The 13,031-nt window shown below is 37.7% G+C and overlaps 1 protein-coding gene across 1 annotated transcript in view; it reads right to left on the bottom strand.

Annotated features, from left to right (window-relative positions):
• GABRB3 (gamma-aminobutyric acid type A receptor subunit beta3) overlaps window positions 1-13,031 on the bottom strand; it is a 112,820-nt gene that overhangs the window by 11,761 nt on the left and 88,028 nt on the right. The window contains exons 7-8 of the mRNA XM_048930880.1: window positions 6,515-6,667; window positions 1,692-1,936 (exon numbers count right to left, since the gene is read on the bottom strand). Of these exons, the coding sequence (XP_048786837.1) occupies window positions 1,692-1,936; window positions 6,515-6,667 (398 nt within the window). The remainder of the gene's footprint in view (window positions 1-1,691; window positions 1,937-6,514; window positions 6,668-13,031) is intronic.

The following is a 13,031-nucleotide window of genomic DNA, read 5'->3' as shown; positions in this document are numbered from 1 at the left end:
TCCAGCAACTGCAGTAAAGCTCTGTTGACTTCACCAGCTGAATCTGACCACACTTCATTATTCATCATATAGCAAATATTCACAGACAGTATGAAGTAGAAGTATACAGATTTCCCTTTCACATCTGGTATTCCAAGTGACAAAGTAGCATACTGCTCTTTCAGTTCTGTCATGCTGCTCATGTCTTATGTTCATTTCATGCTTGGCCAATATTAAACCAGCAGAAAAGTCAGAACAGTGCACAGTATTTGCTTAGGATGGTCCAGAAAGAAAAGAAAAGGTCCTAAGTTAAAAGTGAGATAGAAAGGTTGATGCATAAGGTATAACCAGGTCTGGTATACAAAAATGATGCAATGTGGGTATTAAAAAAAACCCTTTTCACTCATTAAGGACCTTAGACTACTTCTGACAATACAGACTAATTGAACTCTTTATTGAAGAACAGTCAGGCATTAGATGGCATTGAGTAACTAATGAATTCTATAAATCATTTAAACGGATGAGATTCACAAGATGGTTTTCATTGGGAAAACAGAACCTTAGGGCGTACATCTGCATTACCTGCTTGCAGCTAAAATCTTCTCTATTGCTTTCAGTTGTGATATTCTCTTTTTCTTCTATTTGCTTTCTTATTATTATCACTACTTATTTTTCCAGAAAAGGGAATTCAATCTTCCTGCTAGCTTAGTCCTAGGCAATGCTGCCAACTGTGATGAGATCTTGGTTCCATAATAGAATGGACAAAAATGAATTTATTGCTTCAAGAACTATTTCACGTATATGAATGCCAATAATTATGTGGAGTTCTGCATTACAGTTATTATGGCAGACAGGATCACCAGAATAATAAAATACAGCTTGAAATGACTTTATGATACCAATGTTTAATAAATAGGTAGTATTTTTGTCACAGCGAGCTCTTCTAATCTATAGCTAATAGAAAAAATAAACTGCAGTCTTACTCAACTGAACTGAACGAAAAAGCCTCATTGGGAGCATTTTAGCCAAAATAATATGTTCTGTTGAAACTGACATAGTTTGCTAATATCATATAGCGTTGGATAGCTTGACTTTTTATTTCAAATGAGCAAAAGGTATATTTTTTGCACAAAGTAATACCTAAGGGAAGGAAATAAGATGGAGTGTAATCAGCACTGACCATAGCAATACTATGATTCAGAAAGCCATCTGAAAGTTTCTCTGGGAAGCATAATTTTCTGCTGGCCTTTGTAGCAGTAGATGATCATGCCACACACACAGCATTTCAGCTCTGCTGACCAATTAGTTAGCATGAGCAGAACTAATCATGTATCTAGTTACTCCCATTCTAAATGCATCTGCTTGAAAGGAAGTGAGAAAAAGTATGCTCAGATGCCAGATTCCCTTTCACGAATACAAATTAAACTGTATTTGATTTAAGCATATAAGGACTTTTGTAGGTCTTGGCCTTTAGTTTCAAGCTAGCTGCAGTGGTATTGCTTTCTTCTTACAGTTTCTTGTCATACAGATCATACTCACTTAGATTTCTGCATGCTTAAATATTTTCCTTTTTATAGGTAATTGAATTGCTGAAGTTTGACCGCAAAAAGGGGATGTGGTTGGTGATGTTTTTACACAGATTTTTTTTGTTTATTCCATAGAGTTAGCATCTGTAATAAAAGAAAGAAGAGACTATGTATAAAGAATCCTACCCGGCTGCCTTCGAACCTTGAGCGATCGTTGTTTGCCTTTGCTGTTTTTTCCGCAAGTTTCTTCTGCCTTTGAGGGCCTTTTCCAAAGAAAATGTAGTTGACAAAGGCATATTCAAGTAAGGCCAAGAAGACGAATACAAAGCAGCCCATAAGATACATGTCAATGGCTTTAACATAGGGAATTTTAGGCAAAGTCTCTCGCAGATGTGTGTTGATTGTTGTCATAGTCAGCACAGTTGTAATTCCTAGACAAAGAAATAAAAGAGCACATGTTTTACATATCCTAAGTGGATAATGCTTAAATTTTGTTTTCCTCTTTGGCAAATTTCCCTTGTCAGTGCAAAGTAGCTTAAAAATTTGTGAAAGCAGTCTCTCAGGTGACAACACTACAAATAAAAGCAAAATTAAAGCTTGATGCATTACTCTTCTGTTACAACATTTCCTTCTACAGCTAGGGGAAATAATCAACAAGGGTCCCTGTCGCCCCCACAGTGAATTAATATAGCTTCAGAAAAGGCACAGTAGCTGTACTGAGAATCTCTCTGGGATGAAAAAATTGACCTGCAACAGGAGGGAAACATTCTGCAAAACACTAAAATGTGTGCTCTTCCAGCTCTGCATTAGCCACAAACACCACAGAGACAATTTTTTAAAGCAATAACAGAACTATTTAGGGATCTGGATAGACAAAACCATGTGAACAAATTAAGGCAGAGGGACTGTAAAGACATTTCTCATCCAGAATTGAATTTCTAAGAGTTATCAGTTGGTTGAAGTTAGCCCTGTAGGGTCCCTCTGGAGTAGACAGAGAGAGAAAGGGACCGCCCTAGAGCAGTTCATCCCATTTACTTTAGACACCTATTTCAGTATCAGACAACGTAGTCGGCTCATGAAGAGGAATTTGAGAGCCCTAGTTTAGATCAGTAGTCTAATTTCTACATGGCTAGACAGAAGTGAGATGAGCAGTGAGAGACAGACAGGTACGTAGATTTCAGGAAAGAAAAAGCCAAGAAGGGAGAGAAGCATTTTTGTAGTGATCTACTGAACATAAATGAAGTACCCAGAAGATCTATTAGGGATGTCAAATCCTCATTTATTTGAGGATGGACATAGCACCCGAAATACATTACCAGAGCACTGTTTTGAAAGCCTGGTAAGAACAGCAAATTTATTGTTCGTCTGCTCAAATTCACAAGAAATTGCAGGTTCTGTATCTGGAAACTTTATGGGAATCAAAAATCACAGAAGGCTGAAAACACTGATTTTTGGAATAAGTCTACATTGGTAAAAGAGGCAAACCATTTTAATAGGTCCTCCTCCATTACTATTTTTTTTCTGATTTTATATTTATTCCTTTAGTTTGTAAGTAGTCAATAAAATGCTGGCAGAACAAAAATAAACAACAACAAAGATACTGGCGTATTACAAACCACAGTTTCTTTTACCAGAAGAGACAGAAATAAAGACAAATATAAACAAGACAAATATAATTCAAAATCAAGCTGTTGGTGTTAGCAGTGTTACCCCAAGGAATTGCAGTAACCTATGAGGTTCTATAACAGATATTTTTTATATTTAGTAGGTTAGCATCATGCACATTTTCCTCTAAACTGTGAAAAAAGTTTGTTTTGATGTCGGATGTTTTGTTGCTTGAAATGCAGCAGATAAAGGGAGCTTACAAGCAGGAGGAAGACTGACTTATTATGTGGTCCAGTAATGACAGAACAAAGGGGTCAAGTTTTAGGTTAAAAGGGAAGAGATTTAGTTTAGATATTATGACAAAATTTTTCACTCAGAGGGTGGTGAGGCACTGACAAAGGCTGCCCAGTGAGGTTGTAGATGCTTCATACCTGAAAGCGTTTAAGACCAGGCTGGATGGGGGCTTTGAGCAACCTGGTCTAGTGGTATGTGTCCCTGCCCACAGCAGGCGATTGGAACTGGATAGGCATTGAGGTCCCTTCCAACCCAAACCACTCTATGATTCTATAATTGATTCTGTGATATGCAGCCCAGGCTTATTTAAAAATTGTATTGTGTGTAACACACCTAACTCACAGTAAAATGAAGACAGCATCTAATACACTGGGATTATTTTAAAAGAAATTTTACCAAGGTCTGTGGAAAACCTCACTGCCAGCACATGGAATGGGTGAGAGATAGTGCAAACACTATCACATATTTGCAGCCCAAAGGGATTGCTCTAGCATGAACTACCTTCTTCCCTTGCAGGATTACATGCAATTGCTTCCGATGAGGATTCTGAAAATTACCTAAGATAAAACTAGATCTTACATCAGAAATCCCACAAATTCCTCGTTTAGTATACTCTTGACCTTGCACTGTCCTCTCTCAAATGTTTACCAAAGCCTTGATCAACAAGCAACTCAGAAGCACACACAGATGCGTAATTAATACCCTCATTTTTAGTGTCTCTTCCCAGCTGTTGTCTAGATTGCAGAAATAATTCCTTAACCACCACATGGAGAGTTGTAGAAGCTCTTTGAGAGAGCCAGAAGATCAAGCACACTGAATGGAAGGGTGGTCACCACTAATTTAAAGGAAATACATCTCCTGGGATAACATCCTGGCACCCTGCAGGCAATACCAATGATCATGAAGGATCAAAATCCCCCTTCTGAAGATCAATAATTTACTTTAAAACACAGCTGGAGGAGGAGCAGCTGAAACTCACCTACTCAAACAAGACAATCATGTGATTACAGCCTTTGTCAAGAGAGAACTCTAAAATTACTTTGACTTCATTCAGAGGAATTAATTCAGGAACTTCTAAAGCTAAGTAGCAACAACTCAGAGTTTTGAGCAGCAGTGCCCCAGATTTGATGCTTTTGAATACAGCTCTTGAGATTAGCCTGGGATCAGCCTCTATTTGCAGTGTCTATTGCCCACAGTCTGTGGAATGAACTACTCTTTCTTCTGTGCCTGGATTTCTTTGTTGAGGAAACTTTTTGGTTCAGCACAGAACCAAGTTACATATGTCCAAAGGTGCAAACACTGCCTTCAAACTTCAGTATAATTTCTTCTCAGTTTCAAGCTCATAGAAGTGGCTACACAAAAGAGCAAAGGATTAGGCCCATGGTACTGAACTTTATTATACAAATACCAGATGATACAAGATATAATCATCAAGGCACTAATTGTGTTCTGAGAAAAACCTATTAGATGGATTGTCATTCTCTCAAAATTACTTTCTATCATTTGGAAATAGAACACCTGAGCTCTTGAGCTTGTTTTGAATGTATTCTCTGACTTTTGTTGAAATATTTCTGTCATCACAGTATATTACTTGATGAACCAGGGCCTCTTGTGCTACAGACAAATAGACCACATGAGACTGTCTTTTCCCTTATATGAGGAAAAATAATGTGTAAACCTGTTATAGGAAAAAATGGAATGTCATTGGGTTTGCCAACTTCTGTCTAACCGTTTGTTCATTGCAGTTCTGGCCAGCATTTAAAATCCAGATGCTGACTGATGTATTCAAGTGTTTTCCTAATTCTGTCATGATGTCTCCAGGGTGGATCTTTGGTATCAATCGTTCATTTATGAATACAACAGAGCTGTTTGGACCCTACACTACATCTCCCATGAAGCTACTACTTAGCTGCAATATGCTGAACATACACTGGCTCTTCAGTGGTAATGCCAGACTCTGTCATGTATACTACACACATATTCACCAACTAATCCACTTAATATGTAGAATTATTGTACCTATAGAGTAACTGCAGCTAGTATAACATATTTTCAGTCTTAAAAATTCAAATGCTAAGAAGTTATATGAGGTACATATACACGGGTATAATTGCAGCTGCACTCCTTCTGTATATTACATATTGGGTGGTAAAGTATACAGAGAGAAGGTATCCTACGGATATGTCTTGGAGTATTGGTTTGCTGTGGTATATAAGAAAATAATGGGGCTAGGGAATATACTCCAATTTTAAGAAGGGAAGACAGTACAGGAGAAGTTATATAGAATGGGCTTAGAGTAAAGTTTTGAATAAGAATGCAAATGCCAGTAGAAAACAGAGTTGAAGATAGAATTTGGAGTGAGATAAGATGCAGGAGTTATCATAAGGATTATTTAAGGATTATTTATGGATCCATTTTATCTTTCTTGTCTACAGTTATCTGTGAGTATGTTTCTGTAACAGATGAAATACTTCATATGAAATATTTTGAAAATAGCCACCCTTATGTACAGGAGACTTTGATCAGAAAAGATCTTGGACTAGGGTCACCACCCTGTGCTAAATCCGTGTTTTTCTGCCATGAGGTAAATGGCACTATAAGCTGTCATAACAATGCACTCAGTGCACTCTGCATTCTGAGGGTGAGACAGAACATCATGGTCCATAGCTGATGCGTCCCTGTGCTCTGAAGTAGCACATGGTTCTTGAGGTCCCTTCCTGCCACTATCAGTTAAAGCAGTCAGGACCTCAGGTGGAGGCTTGGAGCTACACTTGTCTTCCCACACTGGCCTGGTCTAAAAGCCCACGCTGAAGCCCTTAGCATATGATTCTGGAGCTGGTCCCCTTGCTAAAGTTAGTGACAACAACACTAAATCTGATGAAAACAAGTCTGGGATCCATATGAGCAGCTCATGTCAGAGATTTAATGGTAGATATATTCTTGCATGCAGGGGAAAACTTATCACTTTTGAGGCAATACTGAATGACATGATTTTGACGTAAATGATTTTGGAATATCAAAACACTGACAACATGTTGCAGTCTCTTAACAACTTCCAAAGGCTACATTCAGTCTGACATTTTAATATCCCACTCAATCTCAGCACATACCAAGGGCAACTCTTGCTGCTGATGCATCATAATTGATCCAGAATGACACCCATGATAAAATGGTAATCAGTATGGAGGGCATGTAAGTTTGAAGAATAAAGTATCCAATATTTCTCTTCAACCTGAAGCTCAGTGAGAGTCTTGGATAGGCACCTAGGAGAAAGGAAGGAAAAACAGTGTTATTTATGCTGCAGTAAAGACACTTGCAGATACTTCAGTTTCTGTAGAAACTAAAGCATGCACATTTTATGGGGTACTATGACATCTGCAGAACAGTAGGGAAAATGCCTTCACTGTATTACTGGTTGGTATTAAAAGAAAACTTGCAGAGAATATCCAAGCAATTTGTATTTGGGAAGAAAAGAGAGTAAGTTATTCTAAATTACTGAACAGATGGATAAGCACTGGTGAGTTTTCAAAGACAGATGCTTAGGTCGCCATGTAAAATACTTATCTAACTATGCAATTTCAAGTCTTAAATGTGCATAGTTTGGTATTTACGTGGAAGAGTTGTTCTTGATGTCATATTCCTTAATTACATCTGAATTATGAGAAACATGATACCTGTAGTATCAAAAATATAATGAATCCAAATGAATGAAAACCTTCAGATCACCTCCAAAGGTCTCTCAAATCAACTAAGGCTGACCAGAATTTTTCTTCAAAAAATATTTTAATAAAAAAATTGAAGAATGCATAGGTGTATGTACATAGTATACACATACATACATATACACAGGATTCACAGATTATAGAATCATTATATATTGTTTCAGTGAGAACAAATGATGAAATAATGAATAATCTCAACGTCAGTTTTTAAAAAACAAACATTACATTATTTTAACTTAAAATTTGTGTACTTTAAAGTTAGTTGCAATCTAACTGAATATAGTTAATATACTTACAATGCCCAGACATTAAAAAAAGCAGTGATTTCTTGTACCAAATGCAAACAGGATAAAAACTGAGGGCAGTTGTACAAGAAAAAGATATACGAATGCACACAATACCAGTTCCACATCTTCAGTGTTTCCATTACTAGTCTTAGATTTGATACTTCTAATAGTTCACCTAAAAGCTCTAGTTAAAACCAGCAATGCAGAAAAGAGTTTCTAAACATACCCTGTTCTTATCCTTAGAACAAATTCCACCCATCCTGCTGCAAACGTATGCAAGATGTGACAGAATGTGACAAATAAATCAGAATTTACAAGTGTCTTAAAATAAATATTAGCTTAAAATTATGTTCATATTTTTGCATCTGAGAAACAACATCTGCCCATGTATACATGAATGGCCAGCAGGGCAAGGGAGATAATTGTTCCCCTCCAGTCAGCCCTTGTAAGGCTCCATTTGGAGTACTGTGACCAGGTCTGTCAGCCCCAGTGCAAGGAGGATGTGGAACTGTTGGAGAGAGTTCAGAGGAGAGCCACGAAGATGATCAGAGGGCTGGAGCACCTCTTCTGTGAAGAACGGTTGAAGGAGATGTGCTTGTTCAGGTTGGAGAAGACTGGGGAGACCTCACTGTGGAGTTTCAGTATTTAAATACAGCTTATAAACAAGATGGAGAGTCACTGACAGAGATAGGACAAGGGGGAATGGTTTTGAAGTAAAAGAACAGAGTTTGGATGTTAAGGGGAAATTCTTAGGATTCTGAGGATACTGAGGCACTCAGTTGCCCAGAGAAGTTGTGATGCCCCACCCCTGGAGGTGTTCAAAGCCAGCTTGGATGGGACTTAGAGCAACTTTTTCTAGAGGGACATGTCTCTGCCCATGGCAAGGTCTTCAAGGTCCCTTCCAACCCAAATCTTACTGTGAATATAAGAACTATGGATTTCGTGAGAGAGAAAGCAAAAGAAGGAATAGAAAACTTCAGATTTCTCTTCACCACATTATTGATGGGTAAGCTTTGGGTCATGCAACAGAAAGAATACTATGGAGTTTCCAGGCAGCAGAAACATTCAAAGAGTGTCAAACTTTGCATTTGGTGGATACAACATAGCCCCATCTTCTTGATCAGCAGGTAGGAATTAAGAAGGGTGCTTGATTCTATTTCAAAAAGCAGTTGATTAAGCAACTGATTTGAGCTGCATATATGTGAGCTAGGTGTCTAAGGTTCAGTTACATTTACAGGAGAGCCAGTTCATCTAGTCAATCTAGTAAATGAAACCTAAAGAATTATTTCACTGACTCCTGAAATAAGCTCCTACTGGGGGACTGATTTTATCTCCAGAGTCTACAGACTGTATTCCCATTGATTAGATTCCCATCAACTGTAATAGAAGTTTAGACATCTAATTCAAATGCAGACACTGAAATTAATTATATTCACCTTAAGCGAGATCAAAAAGAATCCCGGCCTTGCAAGTTTCAGAGTAGGTTCAAGGCAGTTTGTGGCTCCTGGGTAGTCTAATCAACAGTCTCGCTAGCATCACAGCCACTTATTGGAGTTGACACTTTCCTCCATTTCCAGAGGTAAATAGAGCGTCATGCTGTTTTGTGATGATTTTCCAGGCTCAAAATTTATTGGGAGGTCTGGATCTCAGGAAATTTCAGAATGATTTGATCTTTGTGTAGTTCAAGTTGAAACTAAAATATGAGCTAGTAGCCTCATTTTTAGATACCATGCAGGCGAGGTTCTCCTTTGTGTAGCTCTCCCAGAGACTATGGAAGTTTGTATTACTTTCCCTTTAATTACCTTTATGCCTTCACAGATGATCTACTGGCCCTATCTCCAGACTGCCATCTCTAGTATCCTATCTCACTTCCAGCAAACAATCCACAGGAAAGGAGTCTGTGGAGAAGCAAATAAACAAACAAACAAAACCCTAAAAGAAGGAACACTGCTGTGATGCTGTTTATTTATTCCTCTTTACAAGAAGGCTAAAGCTCACTGAACAGGATGGGTCATAACCTATATGAAACAAAAATCGCAAGCCCAGATCTTCACCTATCTAAAAAGAATCATCTGGTACATAGGGGTCACACCTGGAGTAATGTCTCCTATTTATTTCTATAGAAGCTGCAACGCATACAAAGAGCACAATAACACTATTTGACAGAGCAAATTCTCAGCTACAAAATGTCATTATTCATCACAGTCACCACCATTAGCTATGAATCTTCATCAGCAATGAACAAAAGCCTGAATGCCATGCTTGTAAAAATCTCCACCAGCAGAGGTGACAGCTCTGCATGGCCATCTGGAACGTCACTTACCTTTCACATTGCTGCTGCCACTGCTGAAATGCGCTACCCACTGATTCACTGTGCTCATATCCACTGTTTGGTCTCCATAAACGTTCAGCAAGTGTCAATGACTTCCATGTCAGATGTCATTGTGCCAGACTGCCCCTCTGCTGCTATCTGTTGCACGGCAACTACATGTAATGGAATATTGGTGGGATGGTTCAACCCCTACTGCTATACAACCAACATCTGCCTCTGATATTGTGGACGAACACAATAAAACAAGAAGCATTATTTTCAGAGCAGCCCTTGTATAGTCTATTTAATAAAAATGGATTTCTTGGTTGTAAGCTCAACAATTACCCACTGATATTTGCCTGATTATGCTTGGATAATGATTTGTCAGTTAAGGCCCAGTACATGTAGAGATTAATTAACAGGAAATTCTAGCTGCCAACTCTGCATACTTTCTTTTTTTTTTTTTTTTTTTTCCTCAAAAATATTTTGCTGCTGTTCAGGGGCAAGATTTTTACCTTTCTTTCCATCTCGTATAACTTGTTGCTGTCCACGTGCTAATTTAAATATTAGAGAGATAACAGAATTTGGCCCAAAGTATTTAAAACAGTACTGGAAACGAAGATGTGAAAACAAATACTTCATAACTGAAGTCAAAGTGTTTCTCCTTCATATATTTGAGCACTCGGTTAAAAAGTGATCACTTGTTCCTGTTTCAATTTCATTAAACACTAGTAAGCTGAAATATCTAGCTCCAAGACTAGATTAAGCCCCCTGCTGTTTTATGCAGGTATGAAACAAGATAAGAGAGCTGGTCAGTTACAAAATTCTTAAATTAATCTGCTCTTCTGAGAAGGTTCTTCAGTTCACTGGAAATGTACTCTACAGATTGATCCTTCAGAATATGCCAAATAATTAATTTTCAAACCTTTTAAGATTACCTTCCTTCTACCAACAGGTTGCTCATCTGGCTCAGACTGCTATGCATTTTGAAACTTTCAAGAGGCATGTTATATATCTCCATTCCTGTTTAGTTTCTTAGCATTCGTTGATAACATATATTTAGGAGGTGGATTCAGTCCACAGATTAGACACTACATTTCAGGTACTTTCATGTGGATATTTACATACAGATGGTACATAAACTCTTGGTGTAAACCACACAGAAGTAGATGTAATAGCCGTCAGATTCTAAGGGGATGGTTCATCTGCTTGTGTAGAGGTGTCTAATGCCATCTGAAATGTCTCCTATGACAGTCAGCTCTATGACATGAGTCTCTTTGGCATTCAGCAGATATTGCAGATATTGGGAATGGTCAAGCCAGCCTTTTCTTCTTCACAGCAATTTAAATACTACTTCCTCTTAATTTCATCACGGATAAAGAGAGCAGGTTTTTCCTTCTGTCTTTGTAGGTGTTTTCTAGACACATAGAGTTCAATTTCTATTATGTATTCTCTTTCTTTTTTAAAATACCTGACCATATCTGGATCTCCTGTAATCTCACGTAGTACATTTTCTATACTTCCAGTCATTCTTTTAATTCCATTAATCTCCCCCAGGCTTCTGTTGTACCACAGCTTTCTTGAAGAATTCTACCAAAAATAGTCAGCTCAAGCAATGCATGTCAGACTCCACATAAGGATGTTTTTGTTTTTTGTTTCCCCACCAAAAAGATCTTATTTGTTCACATTCAGTCTGAGATCAGCAGTAGGCCCTAGAATTCCAAGTAGATAACTTCAGTCTCACCAGATATTTCCTAGCCTGAATTTGGATAGGAATAATTAGTTGCATAGGTGTTGTATCTCAAAGCCAAAACATCCCAAGCCTAACATTTTCCACAAAAATATACATAGGAATTTTGGTCTTGAGAATAAATTTAAAAGTGTGCTGACTTTATCTGTCAGATTCACTGGAAAGTTTTAGATTTAGTATCAGAATTAGGCACGAAGTTCTGAGAAACAAATGTGCTGATTCCTTTCAATGGAAATAGACACATGAAAGCTCATAATCAATGAAGTTTTTTCATAATGTCCAAAACCAAAATAACAGTAAATGTAGTATTCTATCTTCATCAATGACAAAAATTATATGCTTCAGAAGATGGTACAAGAAACATGGAATAATCTGTTCATCTTGATTGTCTCTTTTTACTCCTTAATGTCAAGCTGTCTTAAATTCTGAGACATGAGTTTGTTTTTTTTTATCTCCTCCACAAACTTGTTGAAAAGGAACTGTTGCAACTCTGAATACCTGGTCAGTTACGCAAAAGTCTGCCCACAGTTTTCATTCTCTCTCACATTTGTCTCACAGCTCTTTGGAATTGTCTTTTTCCAGAATTTAACAAATCTCTTTAATCTCTGAATCATTTAATCATGTCATTACTGAAACGTATACTGAACTGAAAGGTGGCTTTGGACTGTCATAAAAACTTCCCAGATATATATTTCTCTGTTCTCTTGTTGTCTGAAAGAGACATTCTAGAAAAGCGTATCCAGTCCTGGGGAGGGGCAGATAAACCCTAACTACCAAAGGTGATACTGGTTGCAAAAAGGAACAATTTATGTTCAGAGTATCTGTTTACCTTAAAAAAAAAAAAAAAAAAAGCCATCAAAAAACAGCCTCCAATACCTCCCATACACAATGAGAAACAAAACCAGCAGCAGTAAGGAAAACCATCACAATAATTTCGATCCCAGCCATGTGTACATTTTGTACTGAAATACAACTCATATTTCTGTGTACTTTGAAACAGATGCTGTGTCCATAGAGTGGGTGAAGTGATGCTTACAAACATCATAGAACTATGCTTCACTTGTTCTACTGTACTGGGACACACAGAAGAGTACATTTCTGTGGTCTGAAGAGGACAGAAAATCTGGAGGTCCCAGTAGTGCTCCCAAACTCACTGAAGGCTTTCTGTGTTGCTTTAATCTTGTCACACACACATAGGAACATTTTCTATGCTGGTACCTAACGTTAAATGTCTAAATCAGTGCTGTACTTTGTCACCTGAAAACATCCAGTGCTGTGAGTGACCAGTAAATTGTATTCCATCTTCAAGGAAAAAAGAAGCAGGAAACCTAGGGATTACATTTTAGCAACTTAACAAATACCACAAAAGCATCAGCTGTGTACACATTACCATAACTGATCAGTGCAAACAATGATTAAAAAGAACCATGAATGTAAATTCTCTATACAGCAGCAAAACAAACATGCACAGAAAAGCTGTAGGAAGGTACTCATAAAAACTGTGTTTTTAAAATCTAATATGCCATAACGTACTTTGGTACGATCAGTAAACTTGTA

Source organism: Lagopus muta, chromosome 1 (genome assembly GCF_023343835.1).
Source record: "Lagopus muta isolate bLagMut1 chromosome 1, bLagMut1 primary, whole genome shotgun sequence".
Classification (NCBI taxonomy): Eukaryota; Metazoa; Chordata; class Aves; order Galliformes; family Phasianidae; genus Lagopus; species Lagopus muta.
Note: the sequence above shows the minus strand (reverse complement) of the source record. Positions and strands in the feature narration are given on the sequence as shown.